The 11,056-nt window shown below is 39.2% G+C and overlaps 1 protein-coding gene across 1 annotated transcript; it reads left to right on the top strand.

The window, feature by feature from the left end:
* The first annotated feature begins 526 nt into the window (after positions 1-526).
* Positions 527-10,928, top strand: LOC110867171 (uncharacterized protein At1g28695). The gene is made up of 4 exons (XM_035975087.1): positions 527-740; positions 1,587-1,966; positions 9,729-10,097; positions 10,422-10,928. Exons 1-4 carry the CDS (start codon positions 527-529, stop codon positions 10,917-10,919), a joined length of 1,461 nt encoding a protein of 486 aa, XP_035830980.1. The 3' UTR covers positions 10,920-10,928.
* Positions 10,929-11,056: the final 128 nt, after the last annotated feature.

Below are 11,056 nucleotides of genomic sequence, written 5' to 3' on the forward strand. Positions count from 1 at the left end.
GTCGATTAAGTCCCATTCCTTGATTTTTATTCTCGCCAAAGTCCCGAATGTTCCAATCATTTAGAGATGTGTAGTAACCGGAAGGGTAAGATACCGTTAATCGCTTCTCGACGAGAGTATCTTACTTATAGGCCAAAGCACAATATCTCTAAATCGAAAGGACTTTCGACCCACTTTGGAATTGTCGACGTTTCTCTACCCGAAACAATCCTATGTTTTATTGAGCCTCTCTTTTATGTAACTCAATTTATATGTGATTTTATACTTGAACGTTCATTCGTTTCGAAATGTCATTTTAATCATTTCGCACGTTACCGCAATCACAAACAATAATAATTCTCGTGAACAAACTAAATTTATACCTCTTTACGCAACTTATGTGTTATACTTGTTGAATGTATGTTGGAAACTTATGCTCTATGTGAACTTTACTTGATACATGAACACTTACTTGCTTTTACATACACAAACCTTATTTTCAATTAATGATCAAGTCTCATCCTTTCCTTCTCTTTCAATCTTTTAGATGTCGTCTAGTTCCTCCAAGAGACGCAAGTCAAAGAAGGGTTCGACTTCCACCGCCATGTCTCAAAAAGATTGCATGAAATTTATGGCTAAGCAATTTGCTAAAGTCCTACCCGACATCGTTAGCAAGATTCAAACCGATTCACCGCATGGCTCTGTTGACTCAAAGGCAGACAAACCCAAACCGACCTTCCAGTTTAAGCAATTCATGGCTTGTAAACCCTTAGAATTTACTGGCAAGAATGGCGCTACCGCCATGATGAACTGGTTTGATGCCATCGAGCTTACCTTCTTGCAAAGTGGTTGCCCTGACGAACTAAGAACCTTGAATGCAACTGGGGTGTTTCGTGAAAAGGCACTCGAGTGGTGGACGACTGAACGTAACAAAAGAGGAAACGAGGTCGCACATGCTATGCCTTGGGACGATCTCAAACAGCTTATGAGAGACCACTTCTGTCCTCCTCATGAACTCCAAAAATTGGAGAATGAATTTTGGAACCTTACTCAGAAGGGGAGTGACATGGATGGCCTGATTACGCGCTTCAAACAACTCAGTGTTCTTTGTCCTGGACAAGTCGAGACCGTTCCCAAAACCATAGCTAAATTCGTCCGTTGTGTTGCACCTTCCCTGACAAACCACCTTGCCTCTGCTAATCCCAAAACCATTGAAGATGCTTTTCGTATAGCCACGGAACTTAACAACAACTGCGTTATCCATGGAACCTATGATAAAGTTTCAACGAAGAATGCACGCCAAGCTACAACTGAAACTACCACTGTTGAGCCCTCACCCTCCCAATCGTCCAAGAAAAACCAAGGCAAGAAGCGGAAGGCTTCGAGCCAAAATTGTGCGGTCGTCACTCCGCCAAACCCTCAACCCTTACAAGCCTTAGCCGTCGCTGCACCCGCAAACACCGAACCACCAAAACAAGGTTATGTTGGAACTCATCCCAAATGCACCACCTGTCTGTACCATCATCCTGCCAATGTACCCTGTCGCAAATGCGCCAACTGTCAGAGGTATGGTCATTTTGCTAACCGATGCCGAAACTTCCCGCAAGCTTCAAATGCCCCTGTGCGAGCATGCTACAAGTGCGGCGACCTCAGTCATCTCGCCAATGTTTGTCCCCAACGCTATCAACCTCAACAACAGCAGCAACTACAGCAACCGCAACAACCACCACCTCAGCAACAACAAGCTCAGCAACCTGCTAGAGGCCGAGCTTTTGTCATCACCGCTGCTCAGGCTCAAAACGCAAACGACGTCATTACCGGTACGTTTCTTGTGAACCATATTTACGCTTCTTGTCTATTTGATACTGGCGCCGATAAGAGTTTTGTGTCGCTAGAATTCGAGCAATTGCTTAAGTGTAAACGCTCTAAGTTGCCAAAATCTTTCGCTGTCGAAGTCGCTAATGGTAAATCCGTCACTGTTGATTCCGTTCTTCCCAATTGTTCCTTGATTCTCAACGATCATACGTTTCCGATCAACCTTATACCTATGCAAATGGGTAGCTTTGACATCATAGTAGGCATGGACTGGCTTAGGCGAGTTCGTGCTGAAGTTGTTTGTTCTGAAAAGTTTATCCGCCTTCCTCTTCCAAACGGTGATTCCCTACACGTCTATGGTGAAAAGCCTTCTCAAGGCCTTAAGCTTATGTCGTGTATCAAAGCAAACAAGTGCTTGCGCAAGGGTACCTTCGCCTTTCTCGCCCACATTGTGGAAAAGAAGGACAAAGGCCCAAGCATAAGCGACGTTCCTGTTGTACGCGACTTTCCGGATGTATTCCCCGACGATCTTCCTGGTCCGCCTCCTGCTCGTTCTGTCGATTTTCGCATCGACTTAGTGCCTGGCGCTACGCCCGTCGCTAAATCCCCCTATCGTCTAGCACCCTCTGAGATGCAAGAGCTCTCGAGTCAACTTCAAGAGCTTCTTGACAAAGGCTTTATACGCCCTAGTAAAGCGCTCCCGTTTTGTTTGTCAAAAAGAAAGATGGGTCATTTCGTATGTGTATTGACTATCGTGAGCTCAACAAGCTTACCATCAAAAACCGATACCCTCTTCCTCGCATTGATGACCTCTTCGATCAATTGCAAGGCGCGACCTGCTTTTCAAAGATCGATCTTCGTTCTGGGTATCATCAACTTCGAGTACTCGAAGAAGATGTACCTAAAACCGCTTTCCGTACACGTTATGGTCATTACGAGTTCGTGGTCATGCCCTTTGGTTTGACCAACGCACCTGCTGTCTTCATGGATTTAATGAACCGCGTGTGCAAAGCATACTTGGACCGTTTTGTGATCGTCTTCATCGACGATATTCTCATCTATTCCAAGACGCAAGAAGAGCATAAGCGACACCTGCACCTTATCCTTGAACTTCTTCGTTCTGAACGTCTATACGCCAAATTCTCCAAGTGTGAATTTTGGCTAAAAGAGGTTCAATTCCTTGGTCATACTGTCAACGAACTTGGAATTCACGTTGACCCCGCAAAAATCGAGGCTGTGAAAAACTGGATCGCACCTAAATCTCCGTCTGAAATTCGCTCGTTTCTTGGTCTTGCTGGTTACTATCGTCGTTTCATCTCCAACTTTTCTAAAATCGCTGTTCCGTTGACCTCCTTGACTCAGAAAGAGAGACCTTTTGTTTGGGGTCCCGAACAAGAGGAATCTTTTCAAACGCTCAAGGACATGCTTTGCAATGCTCCTATCCTAACGCTTCCTGATGGTAACGATGACTTTGTCGTGTATTGCGACGCTTCCAACCTTGGCCTTGGTTGCGTCCTTATGCAACGTGACAAGGTTATCGCTTACGCATCGAGACAACTCAAAACTCATGAGAAAAACTATACTACCCACGACCTTGAACTTGGTGCAGTCGTTTTTGCATTGAAGATTTGGCGACACTACCTCTATGGTACTAAATGTGTGGTCTTCACCGACCATAAGAGCCTTCAACACATCTTCAACCAAAAAGAACTGAATATGCGTCAACGTCGTTGGGTGGAATTGTTAAATGACTACGATTGCGAAATCAAATACCACCCAGGTAAAGCGAATGTAGTAGCCGACGCTCTTAGTCGTAAAACTCACGTCAAGAGTATCCGTTGTTACCAACTCGTCCACGACCTTCAAAATCGCATACGTAACGCTCAGTACACATCCGTTAATGAGGGTAACCTCTACAACGAGATGCAATGTGGTGCTGAAAATAGTCTCGTGTCCAAATCTGATGGCATCTTATACTATCTCAATCGTATCTGGATTCCCGACCGTGATGATCTTCGCAAATTCCTGATGAAGGAGGCCCATAACACAAAGTATTCTATTCACCCTGGTGCCGACAAGATGTACCATGATATGCGTACATCCTACTGGTGGCCTGGAATGAAGAAGGATATAGCCACTTTCGTCTCAAAATGTCTCACATGTTCCAAGGTGAAAGCTGAACATCAACGTCCCTCTGGCTTACTCAAACAACCAAGAATTCCTATATGGAAATGGGAGAGCATTGCCATGGATTTTATCACTAAGCTTCCTCGCACTACGGCTGGTCATGACAGCATTTGGGTAATCGTTGATCGATTGACCAAGTCAGCTCACTTCCTCCCTATTCGTGAAGATTTCAAAGTCGAGAAATTGGCTAAGGTCTACATGAAGGAGATAATCTGTCGTCATGGTATTCCCATCGACATCATTTCTGATCGTGATGCTCGCTTTACGTCTCGTCTCTGGCAAACTTTTCAATCTGCTATGGGTACTAAACTCAACCTTAGCACTGCCTTCCATCCTCAGACTGACGGTCAAACCGAGCGTACTATCCAAACCCTAGAGGATATGCTTCGTTCATGCGTAATAGATTTTGGTGGCAACTGGGATTCACACTTGCCCTTGGTCGAATTCTCGTACAATAACAGTTATCACGCGAGTATTCAAATGGCACCTTTCGAAGCATTGTATGGTCGCAAGTGCCGTTCGCCTATTTGTTGGCACGAGATTGGTCAAGCCCAAATCACCGGTCCCGAGCTTATACAAGAGACGACGGACAAGATTTTACAGGTTCGAGACAACTTATTGAAAGCCAGGAGCCGACAAAAGAGTTACGCTGACAAAGGACGCAAACCTATGGAATTCGAGACAGGTGACTTCGTGCTTCTCAAGGTATCCCCTTGGAAGGGCGTGGTTCGATTTGGCAAGAAAGGGAAACTCGCACCTCGCTACGTTGGTCCTTTCAAAATTCTCGAGAGGATTGGCGAGGTTGCGTATAGACTGGACCTGCCCGAAGAACTCAGCAATGTACAACCTGTCTTCCACGTGTCCAACTTAAAGAAATGTCTAGCTGACGAAGGACTCCACGTTCCTCTCGAAGACATGCAAGTCAACGAAACGCTTCACTTTGTGGAAAAACCGGTCGAAATCATGGACCGAGGAGCCAAGCAACTAAGGCGCAGTCGAATTCCTATTGTCAAGGTTCGATGGGAAGGAAAACGTGGCGCTGAATTTACTTGGGAACTCGAGAGTGAAATGAAGACGAAGTATCCACATCTTTTCCCTACTTCTTCCTAAATTTCGGGACGAAATTCCCTAAAGGAGGGGAGACTGTAACGCCCTGCTCTTTGTACTTTCCATTTATAGCAAGTCTTGTTTGTGTTTCTATTTTTGGAAATCTTGTTCCTTTTGTATTTCGTATTTCGTTTCAAACCGTTGTAAACCCGAGACTTCGATCGTAATGAAATTATATATATATATTTTTTTTACATGCTTATATGTGTCGCAATACTTGGGTTATATGTTACCAATCTCGAATGCATATGCCCGACTGATACTCGTCATACAGGTACCCATGATTTATTCATGCTTGTTAACTGTTAAATACGTGGATAATAATAATAATAATAATAATAATAATAATAATAATAATAATAAAATAATAATAATAATAAAATTAATCAACTTTACGTTGATATAGTTTTACTATTAAACAATAAAAAATAATATATATATATATATATATATATATATTTATAAATACTTAATAAATTAATTGTTCATATTTTACTATTACATAAAACATGAGGTTATTCAACTTAAAATGGCAAAAGAATTTAAGGGTGTTTGATGATCTGGTGTGTAGCCGAAGACAAGTCTACCGCCCACTTAGATTTTTTTTATTTATTTATTACATTTAATGATTTTAACATTAAATCTAATATGTCATATTAATACATTAGGACTTAGTGGTCTATAATAAAAAAATGTAATCAACTAAATGTGGCCAAGTTACAGCCAGAAGATGAACCGAAGCCAGCCCATCGCATTGGCTGCTCTTTCTTTTGGCTCCATTTTTTTTTTTATTTTATTATTGTTCAACTCCCACCAACCTTATTAATTATAAACCTAACCTCAACCCTAATCCATCCCCTATAAATACTAAGCCATCTTCAAGCTATTTTCATTTTTCTAAACACTCTAATCACTTCCAAATCACTCAAAAACGCAGCTGAGTTCTGAAGTCCGGACAGATTGCTACCTCTTCACTAAAGTGAGCATAACTCACTCAATACTTGTCCGATTTAGTCTATTCTTTTTCCTATGTGCTTGGATCGACCTTACCTTCGATTCCATGGGTTTTTCACAGTAAATAAGTCCCTGGAACTCCGGCAAAAAGGCTCGAAAGTTCACTGTTCATTTCTGATTTCATCTATTCTTTACTAAACTTGTTCAACTTGAGTCTAACTCATCTCAAACCTATGTCCTTATGCTTATAACCACTTCTATGGTTAGTTAGGCTTAAAAACAAGGTTGAGACATACAAAATCAGAGGTTAATCCTCAAATACTTAATGTTTTGTTTAGGGTTTTTAACCCACAAATCATGTTCAAGTTTCAAACTTGATATAGGAGTGATTATGGAACAACTTGGGTTTTTCCAACATAAAATCCCCACATGATTTGATGATTTCTCATAGCATAGATTGTTTACATTATTGTATTAATCTTAGTTCATGACCCTCCTTGCTTGTTGTTACAACAAGTGTAGTGGTGAACATATACGAGGTGCCTAAATGGAAGCTTGTTCTTCCTACCTCCTACATGATTTCTATGACACAATAGAGGTACCTAAATGAAGATTTATCTTCTACCTCATGCTTGAATATTAGACTAAATGATCCATATAATACTTATACATATATTTACTATTCGAACTCTTGATGATGGACTTGTGTTCATTCGTCAAGGTATTAGAATACATCATCTAAAACACAAGACTTGTTACGATTCTAATGAGTATACTACTCATGAAAACATTAACCCTTGAGGTTTCATAGTGTCAAGAACAAGTACTTAATGTTGAAGGATGATTACTTTCGAATATATACATTCTTGTGTTTTAACTTCCTAAAATCTCTAAATCCTCCGAATGCCCAAACTCACGCACCTATGTTTCCTTGTGTAGAAGGACTTGGTGTTCCAACTTCCTAATCAACCAACTCACTCGCGGAATCAAGTAGAAGACTTGCAAAACCGTGAGTATACTCGCAACCCCCTTTTTATGTTTACTACTTTTTGGGGTGTAACATGTTTTACTATCAAACTACACTTAAACTTATTCTTTATGCAATGCACAAAACAATCCTTATACATGAATACTATGTTATGATACTTGATGCTTACGTGGACCATACTTATGTGATATGTTTTAGTCATTAGCTCTCACGAGCCTCCCTTCGACATGTATAGCGCTATAGGAGTAACGCACCGCCCCCTTTAAACTTGGGTCATGTTGAATTAAATAAACTTTCTTGCGTAAACAGAGGATTGGCTAGAAATATTGCATGCCATGTTAGGTTGATCTCGTATAAACTAAGTTGCCATGTGGATTCGTTTTTAAACCTTTACACTTATACTTATACTTATGCTTAAACTTGTATACTCGCCTTTGCTTTTGCATTGAATTGTATTTTAAACATGTTACAGGTTGATGATGACGATGCTATGAAAAGAAGTAGCGTTGATGCCTAGATACACATATAGACGTTTAGGTTTAATATGTTGTATCAATTTTGATTATGTTGTTACGTATTTCCTTTGAACATGTTGTTATTTGAATTTCCTTATATGTTTGACAATCTATCTATGAAATGAAATCGGTTTATTAAATATTGTCACAAATAGCGTTATGATGTCTCTAGCAATCTTCACACTTCGTCTCATCCCGATGTTTCCGCCATTGGTTGGGGTGTGACACAAACCCAAACCAAATTGTAGGAGTTAATAAACAAACAAAGAAACACACAAGTTTTACGTGATTCGGTCGACTAATCTACGCCCACTTGCTGAAACCAGGATATTATCATATTGCTTTTTCCTTCACTAGTTTATTCACCAAGAAAACTAATATGGACCATATTTAAAACAAAATGGGCCAACCCATTTGATCTTCTGATTGTATGCTCTATAGTTTCCTAGAACCGGGCCCAAAACAATCGAGCCTCCACATTAAAACAAGGGTTGTAGTTGAGCCAAGTCAATCCAAGCAGGGTGGGTTCAGGCTTAGCTTGTTTAAAAACCAAGTCAAGTCGACTTGGCTCATATATCTTAACGAGTTGAATTGCCCGGCTCAGGCTCGGCTTGTAAAAAGCTCGGGCTAGCTCATGGCTCATCGAGCCGGCTCGTTTATTATTTTGTTAGAAAACTAGTTTTTTCCCCGCCCGCGTTGCGGGGCAATAAGCCGAATATTTCTCTCTCATAACATGTACGTCTGTACAGAGGGCAAAATTGTAAATTATATTTTGAACTGGAGGCGAAATCGTAATTTTAAACTGAGAGCAAAATCATAATTTTGAGCTAGGGGGAAAAATATAATTTTATTTTGAACTATGGGCAAAAACGTAATTTTGAGGTGAAGGCAGAATCGTAATTTTGAGCTAGAGGAAAAAACAACATTTTATTTTAAATTGGGTGCAAAAACATAATTTTAAACGGAGGGCGAAACCGTAATTTGAAGCGGGGAACAAAATTAAAAGTGAGTTTTTGAACCGAGGGCAAAAGCGTAATTTTGAGCTAGGGGCAAGATTATAATTTTATTTTGAGCTGGGAGCAAAAACGTAATTTTAAACAAAGAACGAAAACGTAATTTTAAACTAAAAATAAAATTAAATTAAAAATAAGTTGGTCCAATAGGGAAGTGCCAGGCAAGCTGCCTGGCACTATTCCCCTAACTTAGAAATGTATATGTAGGAAATGTTTTCTATTTTTTATTTATTTATTTTACACATTTTGATAATGATTTACATAAAACAAAAATAAATAAATAAAAGGGTATTTAAGCTAAAGAAACACTAATTTTGGATTGTAAATGAGTGAGCCACAAACTGAACCTATCTTGGCTTAGGCTTACCTCATTAACAAACCTAGCCGAGCTTGTTCGGCTCATTTAAAACTGATTTTTTAAGCGGAAAATTTTTCCAGCGATTAAAACGAGCTGCGAGCCGTGATCTTTTTGAACATGAAATAAATTTAAGACATTGAGTTAATGGAAATCCGCAAACCAAAAAAGTTAATAGATATCGGAAAACCAAAACAAATTAACTCATGTGGAAACGATCCTCATTCCATGGATGGGTGTATTATGTGATATTCACAAATCACAACCACACATGGCATAAGACGTCAAGTAAAAGCCATAAAAGAAACCAATCACGACGCCAACACTATATATATGAACTCCCATCCAACCATTACAAATCACCATTCCTCTCCAAATTTAACACAAATCCTTCCTAATATATTCATCATCACAATGTATGGTTCACTCAAACCTGGAGCCACTCTTGCCCTTTGCACTTTACTGCTTATATCCTTTCTTCTTACTAGTATTTATTTTTTACCAGAACAAAACCCATCGGCATCCATAACCAACATAACTGACAAGTTGTATTGTTCCAAGCCGCCATCAGCCATCGTAAGCTTCATCATACTTCGATAATCATCTCACTATTAGAAAATGAGGCTAATGTGACCTTTTAGAAGCAAAGCAACTTAACCTCTTTAACATGAGTTGCATTCAATTATAATTCAACTTCGCTTAACATAAATGTTGCATTAAAAGATCTGATATATGGCAATGAGTTACATTCTATTAGTTTTCCAAATTTATATGAATAAAATTGTGATAAAGTTTTGAGTTTTCTGTGATTGCAGCATGAGTCTAGAGATGAGTTGGAAGCAGCCTTGGAGGGAGCTTCCATGGCGAACAAAACAGTGATCATCGCGGTTGTGAACCGAGCTTACACCAAGGGGGACAAACCTATGTTTGATATATTCTTAGACGGGTTTTGGCTAGGAGAAGATACAAGGCAATTGACTAACCATCTTTTAATCGTGGCAGTTGATCAAACCGCGTTTGAACGGTGCATGTTTCTTAGATTACATTGTTACTGGCTGAAAACCGATGGCGATGACTTTGTGGATGAGAAGGTTTACATGTCAGAAGATTTCATAAAGATGATGTGGCTAAGAACCCGTTTTCTTGGGGATGTTCTCCGGCGTGGATACAACTTTATTTTCACAGTAAGTTATAAGTACCACTTGAATTTTAATTTTCATAATGTTATATAATGATACACAAACAAATTAGTTTTTGCATAATCATTTCAATTTTATTATATGTTGTTACATTAAATAAACTTATAAAGTTAGGCATGTTACGATAAAATTCAAATATTACATTAATTGAACATTAAATATAAATTATTATAGTTATGTAAACACTCTAAATAAAAAGAAATAAGAAGGTTACAAATTTCTTAGTAGGGTAGCTAAACTAATATACTAAAACACATAAGATATCTTGTAATTCTTAATAACATATATGTGAAATCAATTAATGTACAGGATACAGATGTTTTGTGGCTCAGGAATCCATTTCCAAGGCTAACCCTAAACGAAACTGTTGATCTTCAAATAAGCGTCGATCGGTTTAATGGCGATCAATGGTCACAAACGAATCCGTTAAACACTGGTTTCTACATGATCAAATCCAACAACAAGACAATTGCATTGTTCGATGAGTGGTATATGCAAAGAAACACCTCAGTTGGAATGAAAGAACAAGATGTTCTTGTTGAGCTAATGCATAAAGGAGTTTTTAAAAGGTTGGGACTTGGGGTTAGATTTTTGGACACCATATATTTCAGTGGATTTTGTGAAGATAGTAGAGATATTAACGTTGTTTCAACTGTTCATGCAAATTGTTGCCGGACTATTAGAGCGAAAGTCAATGATTTGATCAACGTTGTTCATGATTGGAAGAGATTTAGAGATCCATCAGACAATAAAACAATGGATTTTATATGGTCTAATCACTTAGCATGCCAAAATTCATGGACTTAGTGAGTTATTGCCCCATGAATATGTAAGGCCTCCAAACCGGCGCCCTATAGTCGGGTCACATCACAGTGTACTGTTTGAAAATAAGTATTTTTTCAAAAAATACGTAGCGGAAATTTTAATTAAGACAGTACATGAGT

This window comes from Helianthus annuus, chromosome 7 (genome assembly GCF_002127325.2).
Source record: "Helianthus annuus cultivar XRQ/B chromosome 7, HanXRQr2.0-SUNRISE, whole genome shotgun sequence".
In the NCBI taxonomy this organism is placed as follows: domain Eukaryota; kingdom Viridiplantae; phylum Streptophyta; class Magnoliopsida; order Asterales; family Asteraceae; genus Helianthus; species Helianthus annuus.

Coding starts and splice junctions, on each gene's coding strand:
- LOC110867171 (XM_035975087.1), top strand. CDS start 527: ATGTCGTCTAGTTCCTCCAAGAGACGCAAGTCAAAGAAGGGTTCGACT. Junction 741..1,586: donor GTTTAAGCAATTCATGGCTT/GTAAACCCTTAG, acceptor ACTTCCCGCAAG/CTTCAAATGCCCCTGTGCGA. Junction 10,098..10,421: donor GATACAACTTTATTTTCACA/GTAAGTTATAAG, acceptor ATTAATGTACAG/GATACAGATGTTTTGTGGCT.